General features: G+C 40.4%; 1 protein-coding gene across 1 annotated transcript in view; it reads right to left on the bottom strand.

The window, feature by feature from the left end:
- USH2A (usherin) overlaps window positions 1–17,358 on the bottom strand; it is a 474,416-nt gene that overhangs the window by 181,151 nt on the left and 275,907 nt on the right. Inside the window, 1 exon segment of the mRNA XM_054576584.1 lies at window positions 1,598–1,777. Coding sequence (XP_054432559.1) covers window positions 1,598–1,777 — 180 coding nt within the window.

Below are 17,358 nucleotides of genomic sequence, written 5' to 3' on the forward strand. Positions count from 1 at the left end.
GTGCGTGTGTGAATACACACCTACATGCACATAAATACAGAATATTAGACCATACGTTCTCAAACACATAAACAATTAAATTAGCCCTATTTTACGAATGTGTTGTAAATTGATGTAAATTACAAACTAAATCCACATTCAAATAAAATTAATATATCATTAAATATTCCATATCCTGTTAAGAAGATATTACTATGTAACTCTAAAAAAAAATCTCTGTTAAAACACTGATTCCTCTTTAATATGTAAATGTGAATAAAGGACATTATATACTAAGATATAGAGTCATCACAATTTTCTCATCTTTCCAGTACTTTGGGTTAGAGTCCAAAAAGGAAGATCTAAATACCCAAGGCTTCTTCCTTTGGTCTCAATTCTTAAATAAGCACCGATGGAACTTCAGTTCCCATTTTTATGACGGGCTCATGAAAGATGATGCTATTTGAGTTGATTAGCCCCAAAAGTCTATTTCAGGCATTCTTTTCTTAAACAACGTGGTTTCTGCCAGTTAGAGTTTCAAGTGTTTCAGTAAACATCCATTCATCAATTCTATAATGCCATAAAAGGTAGATAATAGTGCGCTGTTTTTATGCTACAGCAGGTAATGCATCTTTCCCTGCAAGAGGGGTTCCGCACGCACTGCACGGTAGCTCTTCTTTTCCTCCCGTCCGGAGGCCTTTCTGGCTTTTATGCTCATTGTAACTGGAGAGGGATTTTTCCAGCCCTGCAGATTCCTGTTAACAAGATATTGACCTCCTCCCTTCTCCAGGACACATCTGTTCCTGGAGCTGGGCTACCAGACAGACATCGGGTGTCCTGAGGTGCTTTCCTTTGGTGCTTTTGGAAAACATACATTCCCAAACACACAATTCAGAATCACACTCTTACTACCCCAAGGCACACTTTCTATTCAAGGGATATACATGTCAATGTAAGAGGGGATTTTCTTTTTGGTAATTAGTCCCCCAAACAGTCAAAACAGGCTGGAATTGAAGCAGATCAAAGTAACAATTCTAAGTTAGGTCCTTTTTTTATAGAAATCGTTAAAAATACCCAGATTGTATCACATTTCGCATGTGAACATGATAATACTGAATTCTAATCACTAAGATATGGAATTTAAAGGTGTTTTTCCCATGCTGTGAGTAGAGTTTTTCCTATACACTGTCTGTTTTTGCCAAATGGAAAAGGTTTAGATATACATCTAAATGACATCTTCAACAAACCAGGGACAAGAACCACTTGTGTTAGAAAATGAAAGCTCAAATTGAATATATAAGTTTTAAATCTAAATGAAGTCTCAAATAAAAAAGCGTTTTGCAATCTTTTACTATGTATAAAGTGAGAAATACTTGTGTGTTTACACACACACACATGAACACACGGTATGAGGGGAAAGTCTCAACAAAACAATAAAATAATATCAGTAACAGGGTCTCCATAAAACCACCACCAAATCAACCAGTCGTACAAGTGAGCCCCTAAGTTCTAAAAAAAAAAAAAAAAAAAAAAAAAAAAAAAGAATGCTGACAGTAAACACAGTGTTCAGTAAAGACTTAGTAAAAAAGGAGACAGCCGGCGGCGTCTGCAGACTTACCGCCTGGCGGCGTGACGAGGACGGCGGGGCCACTCAGCAAGCTGCCTTGGGCACCGGAAGCATTCACTTGGACGGTATAGTTAGTAAAAGGAAGCAGCCCATCGACAGGCACCCAGAGGTCAGCCTCTCCACCGCTGTGCACCACTCTTGTGCCCTTTAGGAGAGTGTAGTTATTATCTGCTGAGTAAAAAAGAAACACTCAAATTAGTATGTATTTAAGGATTCTCTTCCGTGATTATTTAAACCTTGTCTTGGTTTCCTAAATTTCCAGTACTAAACAGAACTACACTATCACCACCATAAGAGACAGTACATTCACCTACTTTTGCTTTGTTACGCTGTGAACAAAATGTTATCTGAGAACACAGTATCATTTCTAATGCATTCAATCACAGGGATCAAAATTAGTGGACTGGTGTCCTAAGACTGTAGAATGCCATGTCACATGTATAAGGCAGATAAGCAAAAATACGGCATGGATGTATAAACTGATCACTTGATGAATTATTTACAATTTGTTTCAGGGTTTCTGAAATACTTGAATTTCCTGTGATGTGCAGGCTGCATGGAAATCACACTCTTCCCCCAAACAGAGTGGTTCTGGATATACATGTAAATAGTACAGTCAAACATCTGCGTCAGAAGCCTTCTTTATTATCAATTGGAGCAATTCCTGCTTACTTTGCTCGAGAGATGGGTTGACTGCTTTCTCCCTACGGCCTGTTTACATCAGAATCGGTCAGAGCCACTGCAGAGGGCAAGTCCTGCGTGCCCGCTCTGAGCTGGCGGGGTCGGTTTTCCGCTCTGGGAACACATGGTGGCTGCCTGGCGTGGAACACGACCGCTTTCCATGTGTCCTGCCTCCCTGCACTGCCCCCCCCCGCCCCCGTCACCCCCAATCCCGCCAAGGCTTTGGCAAACCTGTTCTCAAATCTCAGGGCATCTGGGGCACGGGGACACTCTGCTGCCCGATAACAGGGTTTTATCTCCCCTTCTACACAGCCGGGTTATATTCGACGGTAAGGAGAACGAGAAATTAGACTTTAAAGTAGAAAAGGACCCAACCCCAAAATTGTGTTGTAACATTTATTTCACTTTCAATGTTAGATGCTTTCCTGAAAAGTTTGCATTTGGAAATTTTTTCAAAATATTGCTTATTCTTAATAACATTTAGTTATAGTTACTCTTAAAACACCAAAAAAAAAAAAAAAAAAGAACCATTAAGAATAGTAACATTTATTGCAAATAGCCTTCTTCCTTCGCCAAATCACTTAATTATATTTACCTTTACTCGTCCCCAAAGGGAGTAAGTGGTACTTACAGTCTGAAACACAGAAATATGCATTTCCATTCATTTTTAGTGAAACAGGATGTAGACATATTCGCAGCCTAGGAATGGGGTTAAGTTCCTAAACTGAAAATAGACAATCCACAGCTATATATGCTTAGCATATATTAGCAAGAAGTCCTGAAACCTGCAAAGTAGCCTCTCACAACTTCTTGACTCACTGAATAGACCCTCCCAAATTGTGCTGTATTCATTAGCTTTCACAGGTTCTTGACAACTAGTCAACCGCATTCCACCAAAGATTCTTGAGCTCCAACTGCATGCTGGGAGTAGACTTCGCTAGGCACTTGTGACAGTACGTTCAAAATGCGTGAGATACAGTTCCTGCACTCCGCAAACCTGGCCCAGATGAAACGTGAATCGCTTCTGAACACTGAGAGAAAACGCCATCAGCACATCTGAAGCCCCTTACGTTCCCATCGCGTGGAGCCCCCCGGCAGCCTGAGCCAGCACAGCTGCGGCCGCCCACCCAGCCGTAAACCTTCAAAAAGGCCACCTCACCCTGTAAGATCTGGGCAGATGCTCCACTGCCTCGGGAGCAGCATAACTGTGGGCATCCTTCAAAAGACTGCAAACCACAAAATAATAATGCAAATTCTAAAATTAAGCCAAGAGAATGCAATTTTACACAAGGTGCAAATGTAAGATCGATGAGTTAGTATCTATGCTTACAATATTGGCGAGTTTCTCTCCCTCTTGCATTTAGTTGGATTTTGAAGCAAATTTATAGTTGTAAAACAAACACTACTGCCAGCTTTGAAAATGGCATGGCAGGGGGAAATATATTAAATACCACTTTATTTCTAAGTTTCCCAGATAACATTAATACATGGCAATTACACAATTAGTTGTAACACTGCATTCTAATTATAGAACAATGATTACTCAGTAATTATAAGAAGTATATAATTACTCAATAGTTATGAGAAGTATGCAATTACATAAACCGTTTTGTTCAGCTCAGAAAAGAACTTGTGCATCGCCAAGAAGCATGCAGCTGTAACATGCAGCTCAGTCCACAGGCTTGGAGCAACTGAACCCTCAAGAAGTTCAAAATCTCCAGCTTCAAAACCAAAACAGGGCCCAGGATTTTGGCTTTTCCACTACTTCATTCTCCCCGCCCTCACTCGCTTCCTTTCAACGTGACCAATCTGAGCTCCCAGGTTATTGGAAAAAAATTTTGAAACGGAAGCCCTCGGATCTCCCCCTCCTGAAAGGGCACGCTTTTTCACTTTTCTCTGCACATACTTTTTTTCAGTGGTCTGGAAAATGCAGCCTGGTTGGTTCAGCCTCAAGGATCAAGGTGGCAAATGCTAAAGAGATAAGCGTTTCCTATCACCGGTGAATATCCTGGGTGGCTGGCCTCAGCGTGGACCCTATTTGTGAGTATAAGCGCATGGCGCAGGTCTGCTGAAGCTCCCATGTTGGGGAACCACAGCTCCGCAGCACCTCGTCCCCGGGGCCTGGGAGTCTGAAGTAGGGCTCCTCTCCCCGACCCTCTCCGTGTGCCCTGCGCCCTTGGGCTCCTCTGAGGACCGCACTGGCTCTTTGCAGAACGGTCCGGTGTCCAGCTACATCAGAACCCCGCGGGAATTCTTAACAAACATTTACACCCTTGAGTTCCACTCTAGAGTCACTGAACGAGACTGTCAAAGCACAGGGCCCAGAACTCCTTTGGTGATTCTCTTTCTGCAGGAAGAACTATAGATTTGGGGGTTATTTCATCCACGTTATAGCTGGCTTCCCCCGCCCCCCAAATTTTATTTCTCAATTACAGTCTACATTCAACAGTGTTTCGTATTAGTGTCAAGTGTGCAGCATAATGGTTAGACAATCATAATCTTTACAAAGTGCCACCGCCTGCCGTATTTCAGGTACACACCTGGCACCATACCTAGTTATTCCAATTTTGTTGACTATCTTCCCCGGGCTTTGCTTTCCACCCCGTGGCTGTGTTGTAATTTAGTTCTAATCCCTTCCATTTCTCTGCCCAGCCTCCACCCCCTCCTTCTGGCACCGATCAGTCTGTCCTCTGTGTCGAGGAGGCTGCTTCTATTTTGCTTCTTCCAAGACGATCTTAAATTTACAATCAAAATTCATTTATTTTGCTTCCAAAATCAACTAGGTCACATTTGACATCCTTATTAATTGATACCTTTAGATTCTAGCTTTGGGCTATAAAATGGTTACTTTTATTAGTGATATAATGTATCTTCAGAGAGTTTAAAAAACTAACTCTTAAACCAGGTCTATCTTTATGGACTAAAAAATATAGTACAGTTGTTTGATAAGAAAATTTTAATACACATAAATTTTAAAAATGAGTAATGGTTACTGCATACCTGAGAACAATACCTTCAGGATTTCTGATTTAAGTATTTCTCCTCCCTCCCCTAATGGAAGACACAGGGGAAAGAAAGATTCTTTTATATAGGCCAACATTATGCATCACACAAAGAAAACACATTTCGTAGAGGTCACGTAAATTTTAAATAAATTCCTAGATACTATTTCACAGTAATAGAATGTGTATACTTCACATTCTAAAGAACTTTCAAAAAGGTTAATTCATGCATTCCTACTTTCCTATTTATATTGAATGAAAAAATGTTAAATAAAGAAACCACCAAAATAAATCTCCTGTCCTGCAGCTTTCACTTGCAAAGAAACTTTCCTTTAGCTTCATATATGAAGTCGTCCTAAAATATTAACAACATCAATGTCCATTTGAAGGCTAAAATTTTACTGTTAACATTCTTATGGTTGAATAGTAGGGTGTTTTCTATACAATTATATTTAGGGAAAAATCAGCATATTTTCCCATATTCATTAAATCATCCTATTTAAGCAAACAACAGATATTTTCCCATGTATGACTCAGGGACGCGTGTATCATTGCCATCTGGGGAATATCACTCAGTTGGGCTCTCTAGACTGAAGTAACAAGAATGGGTATACTTTCCCATTCTTGTTATAATCATTGTCACAAGAATGTTAATGCACCATATATTCCGTAATTTTTTCCCTCTGTGCTGTACCGCGCTGACCTTTTCAATATTCTATAATTTGACTGGCTGGCTGTTTCAGTTCTCTCCTTTTTACAGCCTTATTAACTTGTAGGAAAGAGGTGAAATGAACAACCAATCAGAATACGTAATATTGCAAAGGTCAGCGTACTCCTGTACAGTATCATCACACGCAGAAGACTGTAAGCCAGGCATTAACATCCTGATATCTTATTCATGTGACAAAGATTGTAACAAGAACAGAAAATGGCACAACATGAATCCATTCTCATGACAAAGATGATAATGAGAAATGACAGCGAACAAACCAAACTGATTCTTGTTACCGTGTGAAGATTTTACATGTCAGACCTGGTCCTGCTTTAAGTTAGCTTCTCTCTGAATCCAATTACACGTTAAGGTAGAAAATGCATTGACTAATTTTCCTACTTCTTGCTGTAAAAAGAAAAAGCTAGATTTTTCCTGTATTGAGGTCTCAATTTTAGTGTGGTTCAGCTCTATCCTGCTCTCACAAAATTCTGCCAACACTAAAATCAAAAGACATCAAACAGCAAAAAAGGCCTTTAATGTGAACTAAGAATTCTAGTTCACTTTAGATAGCACATATTAATATTTAAGCTACTTTTATTTATTCTTTCTAAGGATATCATTTCAAATTATATTACCCAAAGGCAAGTGTGTCCTCCAAACTCCATTATTCTAATAGATATCACTTTGGTAGAAATATGAAAGGTGCAAGGTATTTGTTTAAGTTATTATACGGTTAAAGGAACCTATTCCTGGCCTTAAATTTTTGCTAACATAGAAAATATTTATAATATATACCTACAGAGTTGTTTCTCCACAGAACATTTTAAAAGAAGAAAAAAAAAGTAACCCCTGAACCACTTAGGGCTCTGAGAAAAACAGCACTCTATTAATGCATCATATTTCTTACCATTACTGCAATTACTCTAATGTGATTTTTAATTAGTTGTCATCTAATGAAAGCTGTGCTGTTTTGATTCCTCTTTAAAACAGTCATTTGGCTAGAATGACAATTGTAATTCAGGGCATAAATATGGCAGATATTTCATCAACTACGAAACATACAGTATTATGCTAAGTGAAATAAGTCAGAAGAGGACAAGACCATACGATTTCACTGACAGGTGAAATAGAAGAGGAAAAGCAACAAATGAGCAAACAAAACGAACAAAACACTGAATTCATAGATCCGGACGACAGAGTGCTGGGGGAGGGCAGAGAGGACACAGGGCTCACACACGCGGCCATGAAGGGAGGCCAACCTTCAGGTGGCGAGCAGGCGCCGGCGCACACCCACGTCATGCCATCAAGTCCTGCACCTGAAATTTGCATAATGGTATTGACCAATGCTACCCCAATTAAAAAGGAACAAAATAATGGTATTAATTTTAGAGCCTCATAGAAGAAAGACGTGATAAATTCATGCTTAGCCAAGCACAGTTCCTAACTCTTCTCCAAGAGGAAGAAATGTAAACCAAGGAAAATCCTGGGACCTCTTACCTACCCTCTTTCAGTCTAAAGCAAAATGGCCAAGTCGAGTCTGTGGAGAACGTAGCAGCTGGGACTGGCTGTCCTGCCGACCACCGTACTGAGTTAGGGCAAGAAACTGATGCTCCCAGAAGGGGGTGATGTCAGCAAATGAACGCAGTGAATGGGAAGAACATTTACTTGGATCTGAGAGGAGAGAGAGAAGCTAGTTCCCCCAGAATTCTGCCCAATACTTAGATTCATACCCTATAGTTTGCTCCCCTTCCTCCACCCCCGCCCCGCTCCCCGCCGCGTGAAGTCTACAGAGAAGTACGTTAATAGATAGACCACTCAGTTCTCAAAGTTTAGGTTGAGGGAGGACCAACAGCACCAGAAAAGAAAAGACGTAGGCTGTGTTCAGGATATATGCAAAGTCTGGACAAAGCTGACCATACAAGGCACAAGCAAGATGAATCTGAAGGAAGAAATAACATACTCAATATACATACATATAGCCAAAAGGAAAGAAAAGGTCCCAACTTAAGAAGACAAGGTAATCACGCAGCTCTGGGGAAAAATGACACATACTTCCCATAACACGTAAAAGGATACTGCAGAGCCAGAGAAACAAACTGGAAATTAGAAACAGTCATTAGTATTTAATAAATAAGTTAGAAAAAAACAAGGAACAGAACACAAACAGCTGAAAAATAAATTAATACTGTGATGGAAAGTCTTGAGATAATCATAATCAATGCATAAGAAAAAAGATTGAGAAATTGTAACAGAAAGATGATGATAGATACGTAAAAAGAAAATGATTGGAAATACAATTTAGAATGTTTTCTTCTGGTACCTGACTGGTGATCACGTGTGCACTTGGCCACATGGCTGTCAATCAGACCTGTCCGTGTGGGTCCTGGGAAGGTGGACGGCGTGAAACTTTGACTCGCGGCCGGTCAGGGGTTCTTCTAGATGACAGATCGTCTCTGGTTCCCACACAAGCCTGGCTCTCCGGCTTTCCTGACAACTTTTGGAACTGCTCAGTTTTCTGTAATAACTCCTTCTGCCTTCATTAAACATGATTTATGTTATCTACTACCAGAAAACCTCTCATGAATGGAGAAAGGTCTGAAGTGATATTCACCATTTGTTAACAGTGGTTATCTACAGGTGGTGGGGTCTTAGTAAATATTCTTTTTCTACATGATGTGAATTTTTAAGTCAGCATGCATAATTTTGGAAAGTCAAAAGAATCTTGAGAAGGTTGAAATGTCCAAAGGAAATATATCCACTGCATTTAAGCTTATAAATTACTTATAGCAAAATCAGGGATCCCCAAACTACTGCCCACAGGCCAAATCTGCCTGCCTGCCTGTTCTTGTAAATAAAGTTTTACTAGAACACAGACACTCATACTTTCAGATATTGCCGTGCTACTCCAGCACGACTGAGAAGTGATGCCAGAGACCATACTGCCTGCAAAATCTAGAGAATGTTCAGTGTGTGGCTTTGCAGAAAAAGTTCGCCAACCTCTGAATTAAACAATTAAACTGACAACCTCTTAGAAATGTTCTGCCTTCCTCAATAAAGAGAGCCATTTCCAATTTCTAGATTGATTTTCTTGAGTAGACTCTTTTTAAAGGGTGGAACAGGGTACGTGGAAAGAAGACTTTATCAATGTGACCCTCTCTTACGCTGCTGCCCTGTACTGTCTCTCACCCTTTGAATCCCTTTCATAACTCAACAGCTGCAGACGCAAACTACTGAGGAGGAAAGAAGCAGGAAGAAAACATGTTACAGATAGCCCTGAACTCCGCATGCCTGGGGAGCCTGCAAACGGGAGCCCGCACACTTTGCTTTGGCTGCGGCGATAGACGCTGGGCTACAGACTTAACCAGGGTGCCTGAAGGCTTAACCAGGGTGGCTAAAGGATGATCCGTGGCTCTTTGGTGAAATAAGCGTGAGTTTATATTTCAACTGCTGCTCAAAGACTTTTCTAGACTTCCAGAGGTGACCTGCCCCAAACACAGAACATCCCCTACCTACAGATCTTCGTAACAACAAATAAATGGCTAATTGAGGCTACATTATTTGCAGGAAGAAGCAAATGCAGCGTTAAGATAGCCTTAGCCTTTATGTGAAGACAATTATCAGACCAGCGTCCCAGAAAAGGCCCACTGTAACCCTAAGAAAATGGGTCACAGGAAAGGCTTAACTGGGCCTACGCAAAAATTTGGCTTAAGAACCAAGGGCAGGTGGCTAGAGTCAGGGGCAAGAGGACTAAAATGTGGTACCCGGGGCTTCCAAATAAGCATTCACTATGTAAAGGGTCGTGCGATATGAGCTTGTGTGTAAAGCAAAGAGAGCTGAACGCAGAAATGCTGCCCTCGCAAGCAACACCCTAGTCAATTTTGCTCTCCCATTTAAAGCTGGACTGGTTTTTCCTTCCAGTCCCCCAGACGGTGGCTTCCCAGGCTGCATAATTATAGAAAATAAAAAAGCCAGCTGGAATCCCTTCAAAGGCATTCATTCACCTTAACTGTTTTCTTGCTGTTAACCACGACCAGTCAGTACAATTCACTAAAAAATAATGGCGCGAGCACCGGTAGCATCTCTGTCAGGAGAAATAGGTAATCATGCACCTAAGGCAGCCTGAGTTTGCAGTTTACAGCCACTAGTCTTCCAATTCAAAAAAAAAAATTATTTGAAAGCTTACTTCATCTTAAGAAAAATATTGAGCAATCTGAACTGTTTATTAACAATGAAATAGTTACATAGTTGAACCTTGATCTTTTAATCCTTGCTCATTCTGTAGGCTTCCCTTGTCAGGATACCAATGAAGATTATCTGCTTTTTAAACAGGTACATAACTCATAGATGCCAATAAGAATATTCAGCTCTTGGGGGAGATGATCAGAAAGAAGCTGGCTAAAAAGCAGACCTAGGGATCTCTAATCCATAATCAAATATCTAGATTGATTGTGTCACTTGCACTTGTATTGATTTCAATTGGAGTAGCTCACCCAAGGGAATAATAAAAATGTGGAATAAAACTGATTTATGAGAACAAAATAAATCCTTTTGTGAGCAGTAATGAATTGGTACTATTTAACCCTTTCAATCACGGAGTGAATAAACGATTTATTTTTTAAGAGTGCTGAGCTGGCCAAAAGCAGTCCTGTCAGAACTGCCAATACTGCCAAGTGCCATCACACAAAGTTGTGACGCCGGGAAGGAAATGCTGCTCTGAACTTGATGGAGGCCATCACCTGACATATGACATATGTCTAGCTTTCCTGGGCCAACTTCTATGTGCCAAAACACATGATGAACCTCTAAAATCCAAAGTGGTATGGCACCGCTCAATAAATGTTTATTGTGCTTATTTGCATGATTTATAAGGCAGTTGGGGAGCAAGAACAAAACATGGTGGCACATCAAATATACTTACTTTTTTTCTTTAATACAGATTTTTTTTTTTTTTGAGGACTATCTTCAGGATAACAGAGACATCCCTGAAGATAGCTTTCTGTGTAACAAGGGCACATACAAATATTTGCCTATGGAAAATTAAATGACCTAGAAAAAACTGAAATGATTTGTACATAAATGGAAAGTGACTGTTTGGTCCTATCAGTGGAGCCAACCAGTCAATCAGTTGCTTTAAAGAAAAAAAAAAAAATTAGTTACCTCATGTTCCTTAACATTTGTAGACAAAACATTCTCAGAAGTTGGGCACTGTTTTAACTTTTAACCTTCCCACGCGTGCCGGTGTCCCCTGCCCCGTTCTGGGCCTGGCCCACCCGGCACAAGAGCCACTGTTATCACTGAAGTGTTTCATACATGTAAAATACACACACAGACTTATGAAAAAAAAGAACGTTGGCATCTCATTATTAACTTAGGATTCTGCTTACATGTTGAAATGATACTGTTTTGGGTACATTGGTTTATATAAGCTATACTACCAAATTAATTTCCACTTTTTACTTTTTAATGTGCACACCAGGAAATTTAAATTTCTGGGTGCTAAAGGGGGTATTAGAATGCACAAGTAAATGCAGGCTTAGTTTCATCTTAAAATGGTTAAAGAAAACCACACTGTTTCAAGATCTGGCTACATATCTTCACATAAAATGAAGATGAAATTATTAGTAGAAGGCACAGCTTCCGTTCAATACGTTGCACTGAATTCGCAGTCCTAAGCGAGCTGTGGCAGACCATTCGGCCAGGGGCTGCTATAGGAAAGAGCAAGTTGATTTGTTATCACTTCTGTCAATTTGGCTTGTACTGTCATGGAATTTAATGAATGCACAGGAAGGTAACTTTATTTTTCCTCCCTGGCATAAAAAGGCTTTTAAAAAATTAATACATTTTACTATTTACAATGAAACATAATTTAATTCAGTTTGATGGCACCGTAATTATTATAGCAGAATAATTTTTCTAGTGTGTAAGTTTTCCACATATGCCATATAGAGTAAATCATTAAACAGGAAACAGTTCAAATAAAAAAGATAATAAGAAACTCGATTACAATAAAGGAATAAATTATTCGGAGAAAGTGAACGGGAACCACTTTAAGGGCCTTAAGTAAAAGCAAGATGATAATAAACAGCAATGGCAAGTGGCTGGGCTTCGGAAGGAGCGGAGACCTGGGACTTCCTGCAGCCTGTGCTGATGAAGGCAAGTCTTTGGTTCCCAGTTTTCCCGAGAGACTGTAGCCAAAGCATAAGGCTCGTGACTCTCATAACTCTGTCCGATGACAGGCCCATCCCCAGCCATCGAGGGGATCCACCCTCAGGGCCCTGCAAAGGCGCTGAGCAATCAACAGGAGGAACTGCCCCACCGCAGGACAGCATCTCGGAGGCGGGTGACACTCGCTGGCCGTAGAGAACCAGCCTTTGTCCCACTCCACAGTCCACTCTCCCAGGTCCCTTCAGTATTAATTCACAGCTGACACCTGTCTACTGAGAGCCCCCTTATTCAAAATCCAGAAAATCAGGGATGATGGTTACACTTTCAGTCTAGAAATATCTAAAAACGGAGTCTCATATTGCTATTTATTCGGCTAACACTGTACCCTTGCCATGACAAAGCACACAAAAACCAAGGCCTGACAGGTAGGTGAGTAGTATACAACCGCCGCTATAAAGAATTACCTACCTGCCCCATAGCTGGTGTCTTTATGTGAATATCATCATGTATGTACCGGAAACCGCCAGGGAGACATTGTGTGAGTTTGAAAACGATTTGAGCATTTTAAAAATTCTTTAAATACTTCCAATTTTGAAAAAGGGGGATTTGATTAAAACAAATAAACTATGCAAAGTCTTCTAAAGCTAAAGGTAAGTCTTCTGAGGGCAATCTTATGATGATACTCCGCGTCCAGTCTACCAGTCCCCTTTCATGAGCAGGTAAAATGGAGAGCTTCTTATACAAATATGCTCTGCAGCACTGGAAACGTGAACTGAAGTCACAAGAACACAGACGCCCAGTGTGCTCCGGCCTCTGTGGGTGACGCTCCCTGGCTGGCTGTGCGGCCCGGGTTAGGATTTGCATTTCATCATCACCTCGTCGCTTCAACAGACACAACAGCACAGACTCTGTGCTTGTTCATTATGTCAAGAAAATAGCCAATTAGATATGAGACACAAATTCAATAAGCTGCTGTGTGAGTGTTGAGAACAGATGAGTTCTTAAGTAAGTTTGATAAATTAATGCCTAACTCCATTCTTGTGGAAGAATATGTCCTAATTACACATTTCTATAGTTTTATTGGCCATGACATGATATACAATCAGAAGTGTCAATATAGTCAGTGGGTAAATATTCTATAGCCAAATGTTTGCAGTGACTTATAGCTTATTATTGCCCATTCACATTTTCAGCAACAATAAAGCAATGATTTTTAATTCTGTGTAAAACGCTTTTTATTTCCTGAGTGTTTATATGGATGTGCATTTATACCTCTAGAAATTGTGTTGAGAAATTGGCTTTTGAAAGAAATAGGGAGAAAGTAATTTTCCAATTTCCCTATATTCTCACTGTTTGCTATATTAATACTGGCTTTGAACACAGTCTTTCCCCACAGCTGTGATTCCTGGTACCTTGGGTTGAATTTGAGACATCTGAAATGGTCAGGGAAAAGAACCCTCTAACATGGCGCTCATTAAACACCTTCTGTTCCCTGAAAGATACCGCGCGGCCAATAGCTGTGCAATGCAGGAAAAGCTGTAGTCCGAGGCCCTGGACGTGCCTGTGCTTGATGAGCATTTGTGCATGAAACACGATTACCTGCTTCTTTAGACCTTCAGTGAGTTTCAATTATCACATATTGGGTTTGGATTTAATAAAATGGGATAGAGCTGTACCTTCTCTGACCTTTCCACCTAAAAAAATTTGGGAAATCAGAGTAAGTGGTGATAGAAAGAAGAGGCCGATGACAAGCCACGTTTGCTGCTTCGGCTGCCAGGCAAGACATTCTGCTCTTTTTCTCCAAAGCGCCAGATACACTTTGTAAGATCTCAGGTGAGCTCACTCTCGGAGCCTGACCCTTAACTCCTTACGAGGGAAACGAATTCAAGTCGCTTGGGGAGAAGCTGCCTCTTTTACCTTCCCGTTGGCTGACAGGGACCACCCGCCCCGCGGGGTTGGGGGTGCTCCGGGGGGCAGCATGGGCATGTCCTTTCAGATGCATCTCTGAAAGTACATCTTCCCGTGTCAATAAAAACAGAGACCAGGGACCCTAAAACCAAGCTGCCCCTTCCCTAACAGCCTCCGGCTGCGTGCAGACTCCCCGGCAGCTAAGGCCTTTGCTCCCAGGCCTGCCTACTTTCTTACCTTCCCAAGGACAAAACCGCCTCCCCACCTTTTCTCCCCCAGTGAGTTTTTATAAAACAGTTTATTCTGGATGGAAAGGCCTCAGTCCATCTTTAGATCATCCCAACTCTGTCCAGATGTTAGCATCAGAGGAAAAACTGCAGGCCCTGCTTCCTAGCCTCAAAATTCAAGAAACCGGAATCTTCCACCCCTCAGCCACTCCCTCACGCTACCCTCACGTTCAGCCATAGTCTCACTCACTTCTCGGACCAATCCTATTGTTTCCTTGTTGTTTCGCCACATCTTCAGGGGTTTTGTTTACCACTGACAACGACTGGAGAAAGAAATGCAGCCAACACACACGAGGGAAATTTCCCACTGCACACGTCACCGCGCACGTTTTCCTGGGAAATCGCGGAGACTTCCCCGCCCTGCCCTTCTGCCCTGCAGTGGGCTTCTGCCCGAGGGTGCCGACCCGCCCTCAAATCACGACCCGGAGGCCGTGATGCCGCCCAGCTACTCTCTCTGCTCTGGAATCGTCTGCTTTCACAAGCTCTTTTGTTAAAAATCTTATTGCAAAAATAATATGCATTCATTGTAAAACATTTTAAAATTGAGTACATAAAAAACTGGGAAAATAAATCATTCCTAATATAACCACCCAGAGATAACAACTACCATGTACGTGTGTGTATAACACACATATATAAAATACGCATTTTCTGAATTTCCATTCCCTTTTTAAAAACAATCTTCAAAACTAATCAAGCCTTTTCAGGACCATATGAACCTAAAACCTATTTCTTGTACCTTTCTATATTCAGAAAGAAGAATTATCAGGGATCAAGAAAATTATTCCATTTCACCAATATGAATTTACCAAACTGCTCCTTCTTTTAAAATAAAAGTTTCCTTTGCTAATGCTAAAGAATCATTTCATTTACCCTCTTTTTAATTTTTTTCAGTGATCCACATTCTCTCTTCTCAAATAAACATCTTTATTCTATGCTACAGCACAAAAGAGGGGATTCGACGAAAGACGCATTTAAAGATGAAAATGGAGCTGCAATCCAGTTTTTCAGAACAGGTGAGAGTCAAGAGCACACAAAGGACTCATTAAGTAGCACAGCCGGGCTCTCTGCCTTAGAAGCTCAGACACTAAACCCTCTGTCAGGGTATCGAGCAAGGAAGATCACTTCCCAACTCACTCAGACGGAAGGGTAGTGAAGAATTAAACTATTCGCAGAGGACTAGGCCAAAACTGCTCAAGATAAAAGGCAGGACACGGTATTGTCCACCAATACTGTATAGAATAGCGTATAGAATAAAACCAGTGTACAGAATCTAAAGAATCTAGTCTAACAGTAAAGGGGTGGACCTTCTTAAAAATAGCCTATCAAACCTCAGAATATTTTCATTTTTCTCCTAATAATCGTTTTCTATTTTCCTTCTTGATAATTAGATGGTTTTAGTTCTGTAGTTTAAAACATTTTTGAGACTTTATAATGATAAAATCATAAACTGTCATAACACATTATGATCATTTTTATCTAACCTGCCAGATCAAAATTTTATAATTTTAAAAAGTTTCACATAAGCCATATTTTTGCTACTATGTTGTCACTTATTTTGCTGTTTCCCCCCCTAAATTTACACATTTCTTTAATTTAAAATATGAACGCTCAACAGGCTTCATCAGAAGTGTTTCCGTATCTGTTACCTGGAATTGATGTGGTCACTTTGTACGGGGGAAGGGAAAAGCGCTGAAGCTGCTGCCCACAGGCCTCTGGGAGCGAAGTGCCCACCTGTGCAAGGTGAGTGACTCACTCTGGAGAGCCATCGAGCAAAGCCCTTGTTGCAGGCCAGTGAAGGGCACCTGCAAAGCCTAGGAGAAACTAAGGTGCATCATGTGTCCCTGATAATGAAGAAGATGCTACAAATCAGGGAGAACGGCACAGAACTAAGCGCTAAGCCTTACTTTCCTGGTCAACAAGAAGAAAAGGCAGAAACTCTAATCTAATACATCCCAGTGTGGGCTGGGCAACCCGTTCATTTTTGTTTACACTCTTGGACATTCTCCTGCAATGTGTTCTTACTCGAGTTACTCTGATCTATTACTGAAGCAAAGGGTAAGGCCCAGGCTTTCCGAAATCTTCCCCCAATTAGCTCTGTTGCCTTGTCACACCGACACGCTTGGCTTTTCTCTCGCCTCTCGCACCTGAGAAGGACGCACTAGGCTGGCCCATTTTAGCTTCTCTATTTATGAAAATTCTGGGGAGGGGGGCAGAGGTCCTTGAGGTCCCATCTTTGGTGTCATTTCATACACCTCAGATTTTGTTTCTTAAAAACTAGTTGAATTAACCAGGCTATCATTTTCCATCTAGTGAAATTTCTGTGCTACAGGGAAAATGACAACAAATTCTAGTAACAAAATAGCCATGGATGCTTGATGAGGTTAGATAAAAGATATCAATTATATCACTTATTAAATAGCAATATTTGAAAGTATGGCTTTCTAAAGTCAGGTATGTGAGAGTGAACTCTGTGACATTTTAAAAAGAAGCTCTTTTAAATTATGTAATTACTTATATATATCATTTATAATTATATGTAATTATAACTATGAAATATCAGTATATTTAACAAAAAACACATAAAGTATAAATGGAGAAAACATTAAGGTCTTGTGAGAGACACAGAAGACAATAGAAAGTATAGTAATATTTTGACCAGAGAAGCCCAACATCATAGAAATACTAATTCTACCTATGTTAACCTATAAACCCAATCCCATCCTTATAAAATTAGCAACAGGACTTCTGGGGGGAAGTAACAGAATATCAATATTGCTTTAAATAATATAAATAAGAACATTAGGTAAAAAAAATTATAAAATAAAAATGATGAGGAGAACTAAATCTACCAGGCATTAAAATATATTTAGAGCTTTAATAATTAAAATACTATGATAATATAAATAAAAGCATAAATTTATTCAGACATAATTATAAGTAAATGTGGAAATTTAGGATGTTTTTAAAGATGCTAAACCATGGGGGAAAAATGTG

Source organism: Pteronotus mesoamericanus, unplaced genomic scaffold, assembly GCF_021234165.1.
Source record: "Pteronotus mesoamericanus isolate MK-2021 breed Mesoamerican mustached bat unplaced genomic scaffold, CSHL_Meso_final contig_347, whole genome shotgun sequence".
In the NCBI taxonomy this organism is placed as follows: Eukaryota; Metazoa; Chordata; class Mammalia; order Chiroptera; family Mormoopidae; genus Pteronotus; species Pteronotus mesoamericanus.